The following is a 21,473-nucleotide window of genomic DNA, read 5'->3' as shown; positions in this document are numbered from 1 at the left end:
ATCATACTCAAAATAAAATCGTAGTAAGATGTTTCATTAGTCTTTGTGTAATCAATCCAGACTAAAAATAAGAAAAATCAAAAGCTGCATAAATGCCTTATTAAATAAAGACAAATGCAGGAAGGAAGTGTATTTTTTTCTTCCATTTATTCAGTTTTTTTGACATTACATCTCCAAATTTAGGCTGCATTCTGGACAAAGTGCGACAGGCAAATCTAAAATTTCACCCGATCATACGAATAACACTAAAGGCCGATATTACAAGCGGAATAACTCAATACAGACGCAGAGAAATCTTCTATAACTTTTAAAAATAAACTGATTCTTATTCTAGTTGATTGTCTTTTAAATCATTATACTTTTCAATTTATAGCTTTGTTGTTTTTTGTTTGTCTTTCTTTAATTACTTAGACATAATCTATAACAGTAAAAAAAAACAGAGAACAAGTAATACAACATAATTGGAGTGAGAAAATTATCATCAAATTTAAATTACATTTGATTTTTATTAAAAAAAAGCCTTTTGACACAATCCAGTTCACCAACATTCTTATGACAATCCAAAGTGATGTTTTCTGTCAAATATTGGAATATTTAAGGCTAGTTCACCATGCAAAAAGCTAAATATCTAATGCATATATTAACTAAAACTATGCGAAATAGTGTATTAGGTGTTAGCGTATTACCTGGAAATAGACTACTACGAGAAAGACAGATATTCATGATCCTTTAAGTTATCTTTTAATTCTCTAACCACAAATACCGTAGTTTATTTTGATTTCCACACAAGGTGTTCCATAAAGTCGTGGCGATCATGTAAACGTTCTTGTAACGTTTATTAGTCTCAATTTGAATACAGTAATTAAATGTAAAACCAACGCGAATATATTCTCATGTATGTTTTCTTCAAACTTGATAACAAGGCTACTTAACCTAGGACCATTGAAAATGTACTCCATCTACAACATGTATGCGATGGGAGTAGTCACCGATCCCCACTCATATACTCTCCTTCTTCGCTGCCCTCAATCACTCCCTCCTACCCGACTCACACCCTCCCTTCGTGATAGGGCTGTTTGGTGTAGTATAAAACTTAACATTTCTTATATCGTTTACAGTAACATGTAATATAATTCAGTATACAAAGGAAACTCTCCCTGTACTTAACAAACATCGATGATAGACTTTTACAAATTAAACAACATAAAATACATGACGCTGTATTTAAAGGTCTCTTTTCTAATACGTTGCAAAAACTAGAAAGTATTATCATAACATCTATCACTGCTCAATGTATGGTAATAATTCGCTTTATATGTTGAAGGATATCGAGTTAAATTCCTTTATATCATAATTTGTGGTTATCGTTCGAACGAGCACTGTATTCAAAGGAACAAACATACTCAGTGTTTGGTTAATAAACACAAATTTTCATACAGATAAAACAGTGACGTCGAACACCGTCTGTGCTTCCTGAATAACATTCTCGACGACAACAAAAACTTTGGCTATATCCCAAATAAATCGCCTTGACCGCTTCAATCTGTTGACAACGGCAAAGTATAAAATGTAGATTATAATTTTTTCATGACTTTAGGTAAGTGTGATACCACTTTCTGTATCCAAGGAAAATATTCTTCTAGAAGGATACTAAATCGCGCCAAAAACTCATTCCTAACATTTTCGACATGTAAAAACTATCACCCATGTGCATTCACAGTTTGAAGCATTTTCACAAATTTGATGGAGAGAAAAAAACATCAGAGAACTGCTAAAATTGCAGGAATGATCTAAACCTTGTTTTCTGGTTATTCAGAGAATTGTCTATTTCTCTACTAGAATTGCTATACAATATGTGTTTGTCTTAAAAGACAACATTGTCATTAAATAAACTTTGAACTGTCATATGCTTGGCTGTTCTAACATGTTTATATCATAATTATTCGGCATTAACAAACAAGAAAAAAAATGTGTTTGAGCTGCTTCCGATCCTTGATACTTTTACAAATTTAAAGCCGAGTATTGGTTCAATTCTTTCCCCCTATGGCAGAACAATATCACACTATGGAATTTTGGTCATGAATGACTTGGTCTGAAAGAAAAGAGATTAAATTCCTTCATTCTTTGTTAACTTCTTCTTTTTATATTGTCCTTTCTGTTGACATTCTTTATCTCTTGCAATTTGTATCATCATCATGATCATCATGTTATAACAGATACAATTAAATTGCTAAAAGTCTATTCTTCTTACTGCACCACGTAGATTTGTTGAGGTAGCGTTACTAAGGTTGTCTTACATTTGCTGTGCCATAAGGTACTTTTACCATTTTGCATTGAAGATATAAGTTTGAATGGCAGTGAACCAAAATTGTACACGAAGAATATTTTTTGTCGTCATGTGAGGACTCAAATCAGGGGCTTCTGTAAAGATTTCAGTTATAATGAAATGTGGGCCACAATCATATGCCATGATCATGTTATTTGTTTTTCAACCTTTTAGTATTCATGAACAGCATGCGTTTTGATGTGAGTAGCAAAATGTCTTCCATTTTAATTTCCCGTCATTGTGGGACAAAATTCCACCCGAGTGAGACTCGATCAAATCCAATCTAGTTCGATGTTATTCTCTGTAAAAGGACTACATATTTCCAATTTGACCCTTTTCACAGTTTGTGTGTGTAATACGTGTGAGAATGTCCTTTATTGTTGGAGCCAATTCCGATTTCTGCTCTGTTTTCCCACAACAAAGCCACTTCTTGTTTCTTGCGATGATTTATTAATCTGTTCTAGCTGGTCAAACATACATGACGAAATTTTCTAAAAAAAATATTTACCGATCTAATGATATAACAATCTGTAAGCAGACCAGTCAAGCCACTTAACGTTACGTACATACCAGTCTTTGTAGCGCTTTAAAGTAAATTTCACAAGTCTATGTGACTATATGTTTATAACTACAGTAGTAGCTTATCACACTAACTTGCACAGTGCTTCTAGTCCTCAGCTGAGAATACAATTTATACACGTGGACATACCCTACTGGATCATTCCAAAAATTGTGTATCTTTTAAAAAGCTGCAATGAGTATCATGGATGCATTTTGTTAAAACATAAATGACTGTTGAAAAGATTGTATTTTGAGAATTTTGTTTGAAACAATTTGTCAAATAATTCAAGGACGAGGCACTTGCTAATTTTGGCTAGGCTTAGTTGTCAGTATAACCGGCAAATGGTAGGATATGTTTTTTACGGAAGTTAAAAAAAATAAAAATAGAAAATATCGTGGTTTTGGTTCTGTTAATCACTAAGAGTAGTAAAAGTTCTTAGCCAGGATACGCTAATATCTTTTCTATATGAAGTCAGTTTTATTCATAACTTGTCGTCATCTTTTAACATTCTTTGCATTCAGTTAAAAAGAGGTTAGGGCTAATGTTATAGAATAGGCACAAAGGAATTATCAAGTGGTTACTGTTTGTGTGCTGTGCAATATAATATTTTACGATAGCCGATGATAATTCTGATTCTTTATGTATTAAAATATGACTTAAAGTGCGATTTGACATTCATACTGGCTGTTGAAAAATACCGGTAACGGTATGGGGCCGATTTTGAGATTGAAAAAATCGGATATCGGCCAGGTTCGATATTGGCGATATCAGCACAACACTAGACATAATGATTCAAATAGAAGCTTAGCTGAGCTTCTGCAGCACTGCTACAATTGTTTAGTTAGCAAGATATACAAATCTATGGCTATGAACTTACCTTACAAGTAAAATGACACCATTAAAAACTCAGAGTTTCATAGTGCACGGTAAGTATCAAGACAAGGTAATCTTCGTCCAACAAGAATAGCTGGGGCGGTGTTAATGATCCCTACGTGTTATTAAGGACTGTTAAACACAAATGTGTTACAACCCATGTTTGAAATGTTCTAATGTCAAAATATGACTTGAACAAAGAACATCTGTCTGCATTGAGCAACAAAGCCGTTTAAGGAAGCAGCCGGCTATTGCCTTTGTCCTTCACGTACGTATCATGTGCCAGAGTAGCTGTAAAACCGGAAAATGCCAGTAATCTAATGTTTCCTGGAAGAAAGTTCTACCCTGTAAGTGATCATTGACCTGTAAATCAGATATGGAATATAGACAAAAGAAAAACATCATTGTAAGTGGTTATCCGGAGACTTTATCAAAGTATAAATCGACTTTACTCTTAAACTAACATGTTTTAGACCAGTTTGCGAAAGGTTCTTTCTTTCCCTCAAACTGGTTTTATTAACATTAGATTTAATCTGATCCTGCTTTATGTTGACTGCAATACTCTGTATGTCTTGTAATGTATTCAGTAAATGTCTTTCATTACACAGATAATCGTCAGTGCCGAGGGAAGATCTTCAGGTAGGTGTATTATTTATATCATATGATTTTTCTAATTATAAGAAGTAACCTCTGTAAGGTATATAACTTATGTAATGTAAACGTTAACACCTCAGTTGGACAACTTGAGTGGCTGGAAATGTTAGCTTTTTAATGGTCGCTCTTGACGTTTCGTTTTTCAATCGAGTTACTTTTTCCGAATATCTATTTTGTGGTTGATTTCCTCTGAGTAGTATACTTTCGATCTTTTTATATCCTACGATATTTTCTCAGGTACTTTAAACAAAAGGGATTTTCCTGTTTCGTGAGTCTTTTGATCTCACTTGTATATGATTGATAACTACGGAAGCTTGGTTCAAAAGAAATCAAGTTACTTGGTCTTTGAATTTCCATTACAGGCTGAAAACTAATCACATATAATGCTTCAAATCAGTTACATCTGAGAATTCAATAACGATTACTTCATTTAACTTTAGTCGTGATATATTCGACTATATGGTAGTTGAGTAATAGTTGATATTTAAACTGATGCATTGCCTTAACTCGCTTAGTAACGAAACCAGTTCTCTTACAATTAGCTAAAAAGTCTTATAGTAAAAATATTAATAATAATATTCGATTCATGTAGCGCTTTTAAACAGCGATAGGTTTCAAAGAGCTTTACAGACGTTATATTACCCCTGTTCAATAATAACCTGTCCCAGAGACAATCCCTCCAGACGGCTGCAGTTATATACTGCGCCCAATGACAAGTTACCTGACATGTACCCATTACCCCCTCGGTGGAGAGAGGCAATTGAGATAAAGCATCTTAGGCGATATTTTCGTTAGCTGAAATTATTTTTCAGTCACAGTTAAATGTTAACCTTGTTTTACTTTCCATCCAGGTTCTTCATACTTGGTTTTTCAACAACATGCGTATCCGAGAGATTGCAAAGAAGTATCGAATGCATGTTCCTCTACCCACAATACATCTGGAGTGTACCTTATTAAACCAGATGGCTATCCGGAACCGTTTGAGGCTTACTGTAACAATGATCTTGATACTGGTGGATGGACGGTATGGCTGATTACTTGATGTTTTCTTTTCAAGTTTAAATAGTTTTGTACAAATTTGCTTCAGATTTTGATTGCAGCAATATAAAGCGATGTAATACAAAGTCGTTATTTCAAATAGAATCTCGCTTTTTTATCGAAACGAAAGTTTGAATCAATTATTTTTAATATTGTGGAATTTAAGTACAGATTGTACTTAGGTACAGTGCAGTTCTTCTTCCAAGGAAACTGTAAACATCTAGCCCAAACTACAAACTGAAGTTAGAAATATGTAAGTATTTCTGTGTAATAGTTGTTAGCAACAAATCGCATTGCAGTAGGGAACAAATAAAAATAATTCAATCACGTCCTAGTTAACTTCTTTGATATTCGTTGAAGGTATTACAGCGACGAAGATCGGATGCTGTAAATTTTAGTAGAAGTTGGAAAGACTTCAGAAATGGCTTTGGCTTTCTAAGGAGTGACTTTTGGATCGGAAATGAGAAAATTGCCGTCTTAACAAATCAAAAGCGATACCAACTACGAATGGACTTTGAGAGCGTTGCTGGAGAAACTTACTATGTAACATACGACGAGTTTCGTATCTCAGATGAATGGGGGGATTATTCTATATCTAGTTTAGGAACATTCGAAATATCAGATGGTAAGTGTCTTTTACATTATTAAATATAAAGCCAAAAAAATCATAAAAATCGTGATCATTTATTAAATGTCAAACGTAAACGCGCAGAAAATGAAAGGTTTATTCTGAAAACGAAAGGATCTTTTGGAAGTAAATTTGGCATGACAAATATGTTTTGAAGAAACTGCTACAATATATATAGTACAAGTATACTTACAGTATATCAGCGAGTACAACGGCGCTACAATACATATTGTAGCAATTAGAATATGATATGATATGACTGCAAGTACAAGCTTCTAGTCCGAGTTCACTTAACACTTAATCTTGTATTAGTATCCATACTAGAATTCCAAAATGCCTCCATTAGCCAAGTGTGATATACGCACGCACTACAAGACTGCGACTTACTCAACACCGACCATGGCTCTGAAAAAAGGAACCGTTCCTAACGTTAATACAAAAGAACGTTTACCATTTAAACCAGGTTCGTCTCCCAGTTTGATCAGAACAACCAACGAAAAGAAATTTGATGTCACTTGTTATTACTTACCATTGTTGTCAGAAAGCAGTATACTTACACCTAGAGAACTCTGAAACAGAAACAAGCCATGACAACCTGGTTTCAGACTAATTGCACAACAAATGATGGTGTTTTATCTCGTTATCAGAATAAATAGTAACATTAATGTGACTAAGGAACGGCCACTACCTATTTAAAATGTTCCACATTTATTAGAGCAGCTTCTGAGTGTATGTTCCTTCCCTTTAACCTTCTGAGAACCACGCATTTAAGTAATGACGACAAACTATTCGATGCCACATGTCATATTTGTCGTGACTGTATCAGGTTACTATTATTTTCATTTTGTTCTTTTCCTGTTCTCTAGAAACAATCCCTGAATGGTGTCCAGCTAATGAGATATTTAGCGATGAGACCTGTGAGAGGACTTGTGACGACCCTGATACTTGCATCTCAGCTACCTCCCGCACAAAATCAGAGCAATGTGTTTGCGTCGGTGAATATCTGAGACAACAAGAACAATGCATCCCTCTCAACCAATGCAACTGCTTCGTTGCTGACAAAGGAGGTGTATTAATGGTCAGTACGGTTCTTTCATTTTAAGTGCTTTGCTCTTAATGACTTTTTTCCAAATAATAAGAAGCAAATGTTTTACTTACATTTAGTCAGGAAGCACAAGACTACTCCTACTGATGTCATCCCCTTATAAACCTTACACAAAAATGCATGGATACTACTAACGATAGTTTTGGGACGAGAACCAATTGTAGGCCTAATGTATAGTCGCGATCTGCCGTTTTAATGCAACATTTGACGGCTATTTGTTCATAACGAATCCCGCGGACTCCTACATCGGAGTTGTCTCCAGAGACCTTATTTAACGTTCATAAAGATACAAATCCTTACCTAGATCATTCAGGGGAAGTTTGTAATGACCACCCACCGTTGAAATCCTGTACATTTCACAGTGACAACCGCAAATTCATTATTAATTTACTTTATTTTTTTTCGTGGAATTAGGTTGGCGACTTTTACGTCAATTCAAGATGTACACGAAAATCAACTTGCCGAAACAACCAGATTATACAAGCAAGTTACCAGTGTAGTGATCACGCAACCTGTGCTGAGAGGAACGGTATCCGTAAATGTTACTGCAATCCAAACTACCAAGGGGACGGAGAGACGTGCGCCCACAACTGCTTCGTTGCTGACATAGGAAGTGTACTAGGGGTCAGTACGGTTCATTCAGGAAATTTTTATAATGCTTTGTTCTTAATTATTGTCCATTTAATTAGAAGGGAACCTTTATTATTTATACTTGTCAATAATCACATTATATTTACAGATAATCGAGTGGCGTGTGCATCGTGGTTGGGAAGGGGCCATTGACCCATATTTTGGTCACCAGTCCAGTCAAAACTGTCAGTCGAGGGATGTATTACGTTTAGTCGGGAATTACGAGATCACTTCTACGAGTGTGCTTGCCCTTATAAGCCCGACACAAAAATCCATGGATACTTTTGTTCACAATATTGCGGTTAGAACTATTTGTATGCCTCATGCATAGTCGCGATAAGCGTTTGAATGCAATATTTGCAACTACTTTTTTTTCTTTCTTTAAGACGGATCCCTTCGCCCCCTACTTCGGAGTTGGCTTCAAATACTTCATCAAACTTTCATTAAAGTAGAACGATAGTGACAGAAAAAAAAATCTCTCATTTTCATATATAATGTAGTTTATATGTTACCAAGCAACATATTTTTTTAATTTTCCAAATAGCACACCGGAAAGTTACAAAAAAGGGAATAAAAACATCGTTTTTTTGTCTCCATAATTTAAGAATTTGCAAACACTGCAACGACCTTGAACAGCCCTCATGTCAGTGAATGACGTCACTGTGATGATCTTTTCTGTTGTGCACTGTTCAGTACGGAGCTGTGCGTGCATTTCGTGTCAGCATAACTGTTATTTTCCGGCGTAATGTTCAAGACATAAATAGATAATGAATATCATGGTGTTTCTTGATTTCTTCACCACGTGTTTACAAGGTTTTTTTTACGAAATTTGCGGCGATTTCGCAACGATTTCCCAATATCTGAAGAGGTAACTTGCAAGCTGACCCAAAGTAACGTAAATCTCAAGATCACGTTTTTAGCAGGTTTTATACAGAGTGATGTATGAATGTGCTCACTTACCAGTCAAACTGGCACAATAACAATAGTGATGATAGTCTCAAACGTAGTTTAGTATAACATCCGAAAGAAAATCCAAAGTTCTAAACAAAGCAGATTCGCTTGTATGCACTAGGCCTACTGTAAAACATAAACGTTCCTTGTTCCGTGCGTCATTAAATCCAACAGAAAGGTTTCATTGAGCTTGAAATACAACCGCATTTGAACTCAATCGAGTAGTTAGTCTAGCTCGAACAAATTTCTCACTGCATGCAATGCCTATTGTGTTTATTCACATGCATGCCTCGTGGTTTGGGCTTCAGGAGGAATCGTATTCTAGCCCAACTTCACGTAGGTCCGCAAAAGGTACTTTCACACTGTGCAAACATAAGTGACAGAGTGCGCTACCGTAAGTAATACTTACACGATGTTTTGTTTCGCTCGAGCATACACACATTTCCTATTCGTATTACATGTATGTATGTATGTATGTGTGTATGTATGTGTGTGTGTATGTATGTATGTATGTATGCGTGTATGTATGTATGTATGTATGTATGTATGTATATGTGATCTTCCCGCAAGCAGGAACTCGCGAAAGAAGCCATGGAGGCTTGTAGACTCGCAAGCTGACCGAAGCCAATCTCTCGGCACACATCCATTTAACGTCCATGTCGGGAAGTTGTTATTGAACAACACCCTTGCCAGACGACACACATTGCTGTCGGCGGGGAATCGAACCGGGGATCTCATGACTGTGAGACGCCGGCGTTAACCACTAGGCTATACACTCCGCCATTTAAAGTGGTTTGGAGGGTATGAACACATCTCTGCCCAAAAAACTCTGCCTAAGCGACGTCCATGCCCCAATTGAAATTTGCACGTGGATTCTCTCCTCACATAGTCATTAGGTTGTTCACGTCTGACATGTCTTCCAGTTCCAACATTTACTGTTGCATTTATCGGGATATATATAAATAATGCGGCATAATAGCATCAATCTTTCAAACTTTTTTTACTTTAGTGACCTTGCCACACGCAAATTTCAATTGGGCCCGAGATGGCTCTATGACCGATTATTCCGTAATTTACATTGGGGCAGTCGGCTTCACTAAAACGACAAGAAAAAGCAGGAACAATAACACCTTATTAAAATTAGACCGTTAAATGTCTCACGCAGTGTATCAAATGTCCTCTCTGGTTTAGGTTGTTTGTCGAGTCCAATATAGAGTAGGTTGCAACTAAACTTACACACTAAGTGCACACTGCTGAAGTACACTACGACGAGCTCACTTTGTTATCATCATAATGACGTCACATGTCACTGTAGATCATGTGATCATCATATCGCTGTTCACGAAAAGCCCAATTTTTGTTTAAAAAATCAACGAATTTAGGATTTTTTTTTAAGCCTTTCCCAACATCGGATTGACTTGAATTTTCACATGTGTAATATGGAAACCAACTAGAATACTCTTGAATAAAATTGTATTTTTTCGTCTATGCTGAAAAATCACTATCGTTCATCTTTAAGGTTCAAGCCCATACCTAGATCATTCGAGGGATTAATCTTTCGTCACTTACCGTTGAAATTATGTACATTTAACTGTGACAACCGCCAAATTATAATTTATTTATTAGTTGTTGCTTTTATTTTCGCTGAATGTCTTAAATTAGGAGGGCCACTTTTACATCAATCTAAGATGTACACGAAAATCAACTTGTAGGAACAACCGGCTTGTAGATGAGAGTTACCAGTGTAGTGATCATGCAACCTGCGATACGAGGAGCGGTGTCCGTGAATGTTACTGCAATACACACTACGAAGGGGACGGAGTGACGTGCACCCGCGAGGTGGTCCCAAAAGATTGCCACGAGCTTTATGTTTCCGGTACACGCAGTGATGGAGTTTACACCATTTACCCTGATGGTTGGCCACGCGGTATTCAGGTTTACTGTGAGATGGAAAGTAACGGAGGAGGATGGACGGTGAGTTTTGCAAACAATTTAAGACTTATATTCTGAACTGTCCACATTATACTTTACATTCCTCAAAATGATGCACTGCAGATCTCTTTGAGATGAACTTGACCATTTTAGGAAGAACCAAAATCAAGAAACAAACCACTCTTGTAAATTATCTCACTTTCACAGTATCCATATCTTTGTTAACAATTTACGGCGTTGAATGTTATGCTCTTACGGATTACTATATCATATAGTTGGATTAACTTTTTTCTCATTTCATAGGTTATCCAGCGACGATCGAGTGCATCCGTTGACTTTTATCGCGGTTGGTCGGACTACAAGAACGGTTTCGGTGATAAAAATCATGACCACTGGCTAGGTAATAAATATATCTACTCTATGACCAACCAGAAAACGTACCAGCTTCGTATTGATCTAAGGGACTCCGACTCATCACCGAAATACGCCGTCTATTCGACTTTTAGTATTAATAACGAGGCAGACAAGTATCGACTATCAATTGGATCATACAGTGGAGATGTAGGTGAGTAGTTCATGTTCTAATCATCGACGCATACATAATTCTGGAACGATTCGTCAGTTAGGAAACGCAGAAAGACAGAAACATATGCCAACCATGGAGGATCATGTGACGTTTTCCCCTGTAGCACTTAATTCTTATAAAACGCATTGAAGTTTGCCTACGTGGTACAAGAAAAAAGTAAGCACTGGGTTGAATAGGGGGAGAAATGAAAATTTGGTTAGGCAAATTAAATTAAACATAATATTATTCAACTAATTATAAGATTTAACATCGACACACACAAGAAATATATAACTAGAGTTTCGATAGAGTAGGAAACTAATCAGTTGTGAACTTAGAAATAACAATCAAATAAATAAATGAATGAATAGTATTGTAAATAAGTGCCGATAAATAAATATAACATAAAGAGCGACTCTAGTAACCCAAATCTAGTATTTGGTTAAACGGAACAAAAAATAAGTGTAACAATATCCTTGCAAAGACAAAATACCTACTTATGTATCCTAAATATTGAGCACAAAAAAAACTATAAAATACTCGGAATTGACGTGTTCATCTTGTTAGGACAAAACGCACTGCCCTCTAACTTTTATCCGATGTTGAATTTGTTCAAAGTTTATAAATTGACCGGTTTAAGTACTCTGTCTCGTTTGTTGCAGGTAATAATCCGATGTCCCGTAGCAACAATAAACAATTCAGTACAAAAGACCGGGATAACGATGGATGGAGCACATACGACTGTGCTGCGAGACACAGAGGAGCCTGGTGGTTATTCGATTACCATGACTGTTTCCGTAATAATGATAATCCTTCTGATTGTCAATCTCAATGTCGCGAGTATTGCTGTAACTTTCCCGTTGGCAGCGACAACTGTGCGATTTGCGCTCCTTCTCACCTCAACGGAGACTACGACGGCTCTACTCGAGGAACATTCATGTTCTGGTTTAGTAATAGTTTGAACAGTTATGGATGTAGCCTACAAAGCACAGATATGAAAATACGACCGGTGTAGACAAAGCACTGTATAAATAACACGTTGCCCAAAAAGCATGCAGCAAACATTACAATCAGGACGATTCGACAAATAATTAATGTTCTAAGAGAATGAGAAGATATTAATGTCCGAAATTATTAATAGAAACCATCTTACTGTTCTTTGAAAGTTTGAAAATTGAATATTACATGAGTCTCACAAAAGAATCAAAATAAAAAGGTGAATTGTCAAGTTTTCCTAAATGTGTTGCATCCCTCATAGTCAACCCTCACCCTTAACAATTAACAATTGCGTGAAAGTGGATTCTTAACGATTCTTGCTCGTTAGGAAACACACACACATTTTATATTATATTTATATGAAGTCATTATCAGATTTGCCGTAGAACTACTAACTAAACATTGGGTGATATGTATAAACATATATATATATATATATATATATATATATATAGCACTGGATTGGGGCATATGTTTACACCCTTCTAAGTGGGGTATAAATTGCCTTTTGGACATGTGACCAAACACCATGGTAGGGGTGTCATGTTGTACCTTGTATACCACTTGTCACATACCAGGGGGTATATGATGGCAAAACTATTTAGGGGTTATTACCCATAAGGGAACGGTATATCCATTTCGGTTTTCGGTTAACATATGCCCAGAGCGCTTTTCATATCCCATTTTCGGGGTGTTTGTTTACCACCATACATTTAGTGTTATTATATATTGCACCAATGCTGTCAAGTTATATATCTGGTGTGAAAGTAACAAAATTATGCAATCGATAAGGGAGGATGCTCCAAATATGTTTTGCATTGGTTCACAGCATGCCAAGGGGGGGGGGGAGGTGCGTGCGAGGCGGTGAAAGGTGAGGCAGGGGTGGAGGTGAGTGGGGGGTGGTGGAAGGTGTGAACGAGGGGATGGAAGGTGGGTGCGAGGCGGTGGAAGGTGAGTGGGATGGGGTGGAAGGTGCGTGCGAGTCGGTGGAAAGTGGGGCAGGGGGAGGTGAGTGGGAGGGGGTGAGTGCAAGGGGTGGAAGGTGCGTGGGAGGGGATGGAAGATGGGTGCGAGGCGGTGGAAGGTGAGGCAGGGGATAGAATGTGGGTGCGATGTACGTGGTGAGAGGTGCGTGCGAGGCGGCGGAAGGTGAGTGCGAGGTGGATAGGGGATGGAAGGTGCGTGCGAAGCGGTGGAAGGTGAGTGTGGGGGAGGTGAGTGCAAGGGGTGGAAGGTGCGTGGGAGGGGATGGAAGATGGGTGCGAGGCGGTGGAAGGTGAGGCAGGGGGTAGAATGTGGGTGCGATGTACGTGGTGAGAGGTGCGTGCGAGGCGGCGGAAGGTGAGTGCGAGGTGGATAGGGGATGGAAGTTGCGTGCGAAGCGGTGGAAGGTGAGGCAGGGGGAGGTGAGTGGGAGGGGGTGAAGGCGAGTGCGAGGGGAAGGTGAGGCAGGGGGAGGTGAGTGGGAGGGGGTGGAAGGCGTGTGCGAGGGGATGGGAAGTGCGTGCGAGGCAGTGGAAGGTGAGGCAGGGGGAAGGTGAGTGGGAGGGGGTTAAGGTGAGTGCTAGGGGGGAGGTGAGGCAGGGGAACGGTGAGTGGGGTGGATTTGTGCGAGGTGGTGAGAGGTGTGTGCGAGGCGTTGGAAGGTGAGTGCGAGGGAGGAGGTGTGTGCGAGGCGGTGGAAGGTGAGGCAGGGGAGAGGTAAGTGGGAGGGGGGTGGAAGGTGTATGCGAGGCGGTGGAAGGTGCGTGCCAGGCGGTGGAAAGTGGAAGGTGAGTCGGGAGGGGGGGGGGGGGGGAGGTGTGTGTGAGGCGGTGGAAGGTGCTGGACACACAGGGGAGTGGTGTAACACTTTAAATAGGCACAGTTATTGGTGAAATATCCAGGAATACTAACTATGACATTAATGTACCGATTACCAAAGACGAAAGGAAGGGTCAGGGACGTAGCTAAGGCCTGATAATTGGGGGGAGGGGGGAAGTGGCTGAAATTCCAACTGGATGGGTTTTTGGAGCCAGAAAATTCTGACTGCTGCCTTGTACCCCCACCCCCCCCCCCCCCGCACTACTCGCCAACGATACGGTCAGTGTCAGCCAGACACGTGCCCTATCTTTCACGACTGCACTTTTGTTCCGATCTTTTTTCGGTACATTTGTACCACTGGCCCTCACTTCACAAACTTATTAATCACTCTGGTTAAGCAAGTAAGCAACTGAGTATAAGTTATCTCCTTGATAGGCTACATAGACTTCTAACTACAAATGTTAATGTAACAAAGGGGAAAATATCTATATATTTTTTTTTCAACAAATTATATTCGACGACATAGTGAATTACCAAAAAATGCAGTGCTTTTTCCTAGCGCGCTAAATATTATTTTCTTAGGGGGGGGGGGGGCTATTTATCACTCACATGAAAAAAAATCAATTGTTCACTTCATTCCAACTGAGCGTTTGGAATGAAGTGAACATTTAAACATTTTGCAGAAAAATGTTGAGTTGACGAGATACGATAAGTTGTCAATTAAACATTTTGCAGAAAATGTTTCAATTGCTCAGATGGAATGCAGTGAACAATTGAACATTTTGTAGCAAAATGTCCAATTCACGAGATATGATAAGTTGCCAATTAAACATTTTTTAGAAAATTGTTCAATTGCTCAGTTAAAGCATCTGAGCAATCCAACATTTTTCTGTCTTTTGATCAGATTTTATCTTGTTATCTAAACAATTTACTGAAAATTTCACCTTATGGGGCAAAGTTTTTCTTATGTTGATGGCACTTTTAAGCTTCCGTAGATTAGCATTGAGTGTTTTTTACCTGTTTACGTAGCACAGTAGTTCTATTAAGCATTTTTTTTTAGAATATTTAATATCATACAAAATTTTGTATGGTGGAGTATAAGGATCGCGAGACACAATTTCTCAATTTGACAAGGAAAACGTGGTAAATATAATAATAATAATAATTTGAACTTATAAAGCGCTAAAATCTACAGAGTATTCAATAGCGCTGTACAACCCTAATAGAACGCCAACTTGAAAAAATGAGTCTTCAAACAAGACTTGAACTGACTGAGAGTGGGAGAACTCCGCACAGATATGGGCAGACCATTCCAGAGCTTGGGCCCGGCTGATGGAAAGGCACGGTCGCCATAGGTTTTCAGTTTAGTTCTGGGAACAATGAGAGTGAGTGTATTGACTGGTTAAAGGTCAATTTTGACTGAAAAATTTAGATCACTCAAAAATTACAAGAATGTATGAAAATTAGAGTGCGACAGTCGGAAAAATCAGATTGCGACAGTGGGAAATTCAGATTGTAGCACTCAAATTTTACAACTATCGTCAGTTTTACAAGACTGGGGGGGTGAAACACCCTCACACCCTCTCTAGCGACGTCCCTGGGAAGGTAACACCCCCTCCCCTTACTTCCATGAAAAAGGGAAATGATTCACAGCTACCACCACCCCCCACCCCAACAAAAATGAGGTGTATGTTAACCTCTATATATATAGTGTTATCAGATATCGCACTTATGTTTGTACGGTTTAAATCTGGTGTAAAGAAACAAAATTATGCAATCGATAAAGGTGGCAGCTCCCAATGTGCTTCTATATGGCAGTGGTGGTTGGAGCGGGGGGGGGGTGGGAGTAAGGGTGGTGACTGGATACAAAGGGGAAAGTGTAGTGGGGTGTTAAAACAGTACAGTATAGGCAAAGCTATTGTAGTGAAATTTCCTGGAATACTAACTTTGATGCAATGTACAGGTAACCCACAGTGGCGGAGCTAAGGGTATTGGTCAGAGGGGGCGAGAATGGTCTGTATGGGCGCTTTCGACTTCATCTAAGAGGAGCGCCACCACAGGTTGGCGCGGAGAGCACAGAAATTTTTTGAGTAAAGATACTCCCTAGATCGCCGGAAATGCCCTTTCCGGGCTTTGCTAATTTGCAGATAAACGAAGAATAAATAGGTGTCATCGCCAACAAAATGTGACAAATGTCAATAGGTAGATGAGAGCGCAATAAAAAAGTCAATAATCGCGAATAAGTAAAAAGTGGTAAATAGCTGAAAAGGGCGCCAGCAGTCCATTTTAGTCCGTCGGGGGGGGGGGGGGAGGCATCCGCATGACTGTATGGACGCTCCGCCACTGTTGGGAGCGCAGTGTAGAAAGAGAAGGGGGAGAGGCGGTATTTTTTTAACGGTTTGGGTGAGCGTCTGCAATGATTTGTTATGACATGTTATCGCAAGCGTTCAACATGCTCAAATAAAATGAATGTATGAGGAGGAATTCATGTCACTTTTCAACCATTTTTTGAAACAAATTGAGCGATTTGATCGCTAGTAATCTTGAAATTGATTTTATCACGGTCATTGTCATGTTTCCCATATGTACCTTTCTCATAGAAAAGAAGGGAGGGCGAATCTGTACATAATGTAATCAGAAATACTTTCAAAATGACACCAAAGAGACTAAAAATTCTTTTCGACTTCGTTAATAATGATGTGTTTTAAGAGACACCGTAGATACGTTGCTCGGTTGGGTTTATTGCAATAGTGGCAAATGGAGACCAATATCCGCACGTAGTGGACCTTATGTTATAGTCGTGCATTGACCTTGAACAGAGGGGCCTACCGTGAAAACGTACGGAAAATGCATCCTTTTATATCTCAGCGAGACAATTCCACTGGATACAGAAATACGACTCAAAAGTCCTTAGATGTGGTCATTATAACAATCACATTAAAAGATATGTATGAAAAGCAGATTAAAGATATGATGAAAACTCAAATGTGGACCAAAAAAACGATGTCCCTACGGATGCCGTCCAGTGACATTTACTTATTTGTGTGTAGTAGGTTCTGTAGCTCTTTTGTGGAAAAACTTTGGAATATGCTTAAAGTTGAGAGTTCATCCATGCTTTAGATTAATGAGGGACATAGATCATCACGTTTTATGAGGAGGGAGGCTGTTTTTAATTATTTACATAACATCTGAGTAATAGGTACTGTAACTCTTTTCTTGGAGAAAGCTTGGAACATGCGGATAAGGAATTAGAAAGTTTCGAGTTCCTCCCATGTATTAGATTAATGAGGGACCTAGATGATCACGCTTTACGAGGATATCTCATATAGGCCTATTAGGTTCAAGAGGAGCGGTGAGTGTGAGGAAGGGTAGAGGAGACTGGGGGGGGGGGGGGTAAATGATGTTACCAGGGGGACCTAATAATTCGTCCTAAATGAGATTTGAAAAATTTCATTAATGTTAGTAAATATCATTACTGCCTGCTCTCGCTGATTATTTTAACCCTAGGAGCGGAGTGTGTGAGGTGAAGAAGGGTAGGGCAGAATGGGGAGGGATAAATGACGATGTAACCTGGGGGCTGATAATTCGTTCAATTAGAGATTTGAAAATATATATATATATGTAAGTTAATATATACTGCCTGCTCTCACTCATTTCTTTCAACCCTAAGTTACGCTTATCGGAAGACTAGGCCGATAATACAATGCTTTAACAAAGAGATGCTTCTAATTTATTACTTAAAACTGTGTAACTTTCACTAATCTATTTGGAAAAAAATATGCTTTTAAGTTGAGAGACTCAGTTAGGATCAATTAAGTAGAACAAAGATCGTTGCGTGCTGCGTGTAATGATGAAGTTTCCTACATTGGGATGGAAGGGTATCAGGGAGTGTAGGATTGAGTGGGAAGTTAAATGACAGTGTAACTAAGAAATTAAAAAAAATCTTAGTGATAAAATCATTTTTGCTTGCTCTTTGCTGATTTAACATTAGAAAAAGTGTCTCTAATCATTAGATATTCCTTTAACGAACGAGGTTCGGTGGGGGAGGGGGGGGGGGGATAGTAGACGGATTGACGGGGAAGAATGATTGGGAGGCAGTAAGTAAGTAAAAAGTGGTAAATAGCTGAAAAGGGCGCCAGCAGTTCATTTGAGTGAGTCAGTGGGGGGGGGGGGGGCATCCGCCCCTGACTGCATGGACGCTCCGCCACTGGTAACCCATAGACAATAGGTAGGGTAGGACACCATGTCCCATGAACTGCATGCAAAACAAAGGGAAATTATTCACAGTCCTTACAAATGGGGTGTATGTTAACCTATAAAGATATATATGTATATATAGTGTTATCAGATATGACATTTATGTTTTAAAGGTATATATATGGTGTAAAAGAAAGAAATGCAATAGATAAGGGAGGCAGCTCCCAATAGTATTTTGCATTGCTTCACTGCACGCAATGGTTGGAGGAGGGGGAGGTTAGGGTGGGGCTGGACACAAGGGAGAACATGTATCAAAGTTGTGTAACATTAAGAAAGATATCCTACAATACTAACTTTGATGTAACGTCAGGTTTCAAATAAATAAAAGGAAGGCCAGCACTCCCCCTCCCATTAACAGCATGAAGAAAATAAAGAGCAATAATTCACAGCCCCCAAAACTGAGGTGTATGTTAATCTCTACATACATTTAGCATTTGCAGATATAGCATTAATGTTGTAGGCTGGTCTTTATCTGGTGTGAAAGAAACAAAATTATGCAATTATTTAGGGAAGAAGCTCCCAATGTGTTTTTGCTTTGGTTCACAGCATGCTAGGGGGAGAGGATGGGTAAGGGTGGGCCCTGGACACAAATTGTAAAATGTTTTGGAGTGGTGTAAATTCATATATAGGCAAAGTTATGTGTGACATTATCCTGGAATACTAACTTTGTGCAGGTAACCCATAGACGAAAGGAAAGGCAGCACACCCCCTTCCCCTTAGTTGTATAAAAAACAAATGGAAATGATTCACAGCCCCCCCCCCCCACACCAAAAAGGGGTGTTTATTAATCTCCACATATATTTAGTGTTATCAGATTTAGCACTTATGTTTTGAAGGTCTATATCTGGTGTGAAAGAAACAAAATTATGCAATCAATAAAGGAGGCAGTCCCCAATGTGATTTTGGATTGCTTCAGTGCATGCCAGGGATGTAGGGGGTGGGAGTGGACACAAAGAGGAAAATGATTTTGAGTGGTGAAACATTATATATAGGCAAACTTATTAGTTAATGCTTTAGGAATACTAACTTTTACGACAATGCACAGGTCATAGAAAAAAGTAGGGCCAAAACCCCCTCCGACTAGTTGCATTAAAACAACAGGAAAGGCTTCACTGTCCAAAAAGTAGGGTGTATGTTAACCAGTATGTTTATTGTCATCAGATATTGCATCAAAATGTTCAAGGTCTATTTCAGTTGTGAATTAAAGTAACAAAACTATGCAAATAATACGGGAGGTAGCTCTCAATTTGATTTTGCATTGGGTCTGCATAGCACGAGATGGAGAATGGGTAAGGGTACAGATTGAAGAAAAAAGGGAAGGTGTTTTGGAGTTGGGTAACATAAGTAAATGAAATTTCGAACACTGTTAATGGGTGTGCAGGCTTTTTACCTCCCCCTATTTGCAAGACAGATACATTGGTTCACTGCATACCCGGGGTGAAGGATGTGTAAGGGCAGCGATTAAGAGAAAGATGTTTTGGAGTAGGTTCATTTAGTTTACAAATGGTATAAGTGAAATATCCAGGACTGCTACTACATTGACCTGAATGGGCAGGTCAGCCACTGAAAAGGGAGGGTGATACATAACACCACTCCTTAAGTACAAAGCCAAGGTAAATTGGACAATTTTAACGCCCCCCTCCTATAGTATAGGGTTCAATCATGGAAAACAAACAATGAAGCTAAAATTATTTGTTCCAAATGAGTAGAAGTGTTTAAAACACATTCCTCTCCAGTCTAAATATAGAAAAAGACAAGGATGGGGAAATGAACTGCAAAGTGAATTACTACATTTTCCATCTTGTTCCATCTGGTTGCTTACATAATCCACAAAAGACTACAAAGCACAAACACAAAGACATACTACATATTATTTTAATTGCCACATTTTATTAACGTACACAAAGGGGTTTACTTGTGTTATGTAATCCCAAGAGGATTGAACTTATGCAAAGCGTTTGGACTGGCAAGATGTTACATAATATTTCGATTGTGAGTTAACAAATATATTCAAAAGTAGGACAGGTGGATGAACCCATTAATGAATGGGTTTGTTATGCATATAGGACAATACCAATTTGTGACAGTTCACTTTAAACAATACCTGAAACAGAGGATTGCATCACTATGAAATGCTTTATTTAGGCAGAATTCTGGCCTTGAAATGTTATAATACCGGTACCACAAAATAGCGGAATATGAGCCTAAGTTGTTTCCTTCTGTCTTTTATTTTTTATTTTTTATTTTTTATTTTATTTTTAAGCTTTCAGGTTGCTTTCTTTAACCTGCAAACATATGGGTTAAATGTTTTATCAGCGAATCTGGCTCCACAAGACCACCTAGGCTTGACTACAATGCCTTTTGTCCTTCATAAATTGTGAATGTCTTTGAACATGGGAATGTCAGTGCAGGGCATAAAACTCCTAGTGTATGTGTGCTAGACTGAGTAGTACTCCAGCAACGTGGAATGATTAGACAACAATGCTTAAAGGGTAATTTTTCAGACAGTTATTTCCATTTCAATTGTTAAATGTACTGTTAAAAGTGCATACATGATCCTTAACATACCAAGTATAAAGGCACTTTCAGTGTGCATTTAAATAAACAATTATTATGCTTGGTTATTTTATGCATAGGAGGTCAAAGATACAACACAGAATGCATGAGATAATTATTTTTAATGTGTGACAGTATATTAGGTGATTTTTTCATGCAAAATTATGTTAACTATGGCTACAACACTGAATGCAAATGTCCTATATTTTTAGGAAACTCCTTGTTGAATAATTGATGTCAACAATGCAAAAACAACTCCAGAGATCAAAATGATCCAATGAAAAATGAAGATTAACACTGGGTCATTTCTTTACAATAATTCAATACAAATCAATATAATATAATAATTCAAATTATAGAATGAAGACAGCTATACTGGTGATAATTAGCTTCAGTGACAAGAGTTTCAACATAACACATGCAGACACTTATGATTAACAAACATGAGCCAAAATAAGTGTCTTACAATAGGGTATCAATTATTATTGGTTTTATCGAATTGACAGATTTGGTTTGTCGCTGTTGTGACTTAAATGATAAATACAGCAGGAGCCTCTACTGCTTTCTATTGTATAAACTTGTAAGTATCTTGTTGAA

General features: G+C 38.3%; 1 protein-coding gene across 1 annotated transcript in view; it reads left to right on the top strand.

Moving 5' to 3' along the window:
- The window catches only part of LOC139973675 (uncharacterized), an 84,202-nt gene that overhangs the window by 2,606 nt on the left and 60,123 nt on the right, over positions 1-21,473 (top strand). The window contains exons 2-7 of the mRNA XM_071980501.1: positions 4,370-4,400; positions 5,267-5,439; positions 5,814-6,078; positions 6,948-7,159; positions 7,601-7,810; positions 10,430-10,741. Coding sequence (XP_071836602.1) covers positions 4,370-4,400; positions 5,267-5,439; positions 5,814-6,078; positions 6,948-7,159; positions 7,601-7,810; positions 10,430-10,741 — 1,203 coding nt within the window. The remainder of the gene's footprint in view (positions 1-4,369; positions 4,401-5,266; positions 5,440-5,813; positions 6,079-6,947; positions 7,160-7,600; positions 7,811-10,429; positions 10,742-21,473) is intronic.

The sequence above is a fragment of the Apostichopus japonicus genome, chromosome 9, assembly GCF_037975245.1.
Source record: "Apostichopus japonicus isolate 1M-3 chromosome 9, ASM3797524v1, whole genome shotgun sequence".
NCBI lineage: Eukaryota > Metazoa > Echinodermata > Holothuroidea > Aspidochirotida > Stichopodidae > Apostichopus > Apostichopus japonicus.
This window is presented reverse-complemented; position numbering and strand designations above follow the sequence as displayed.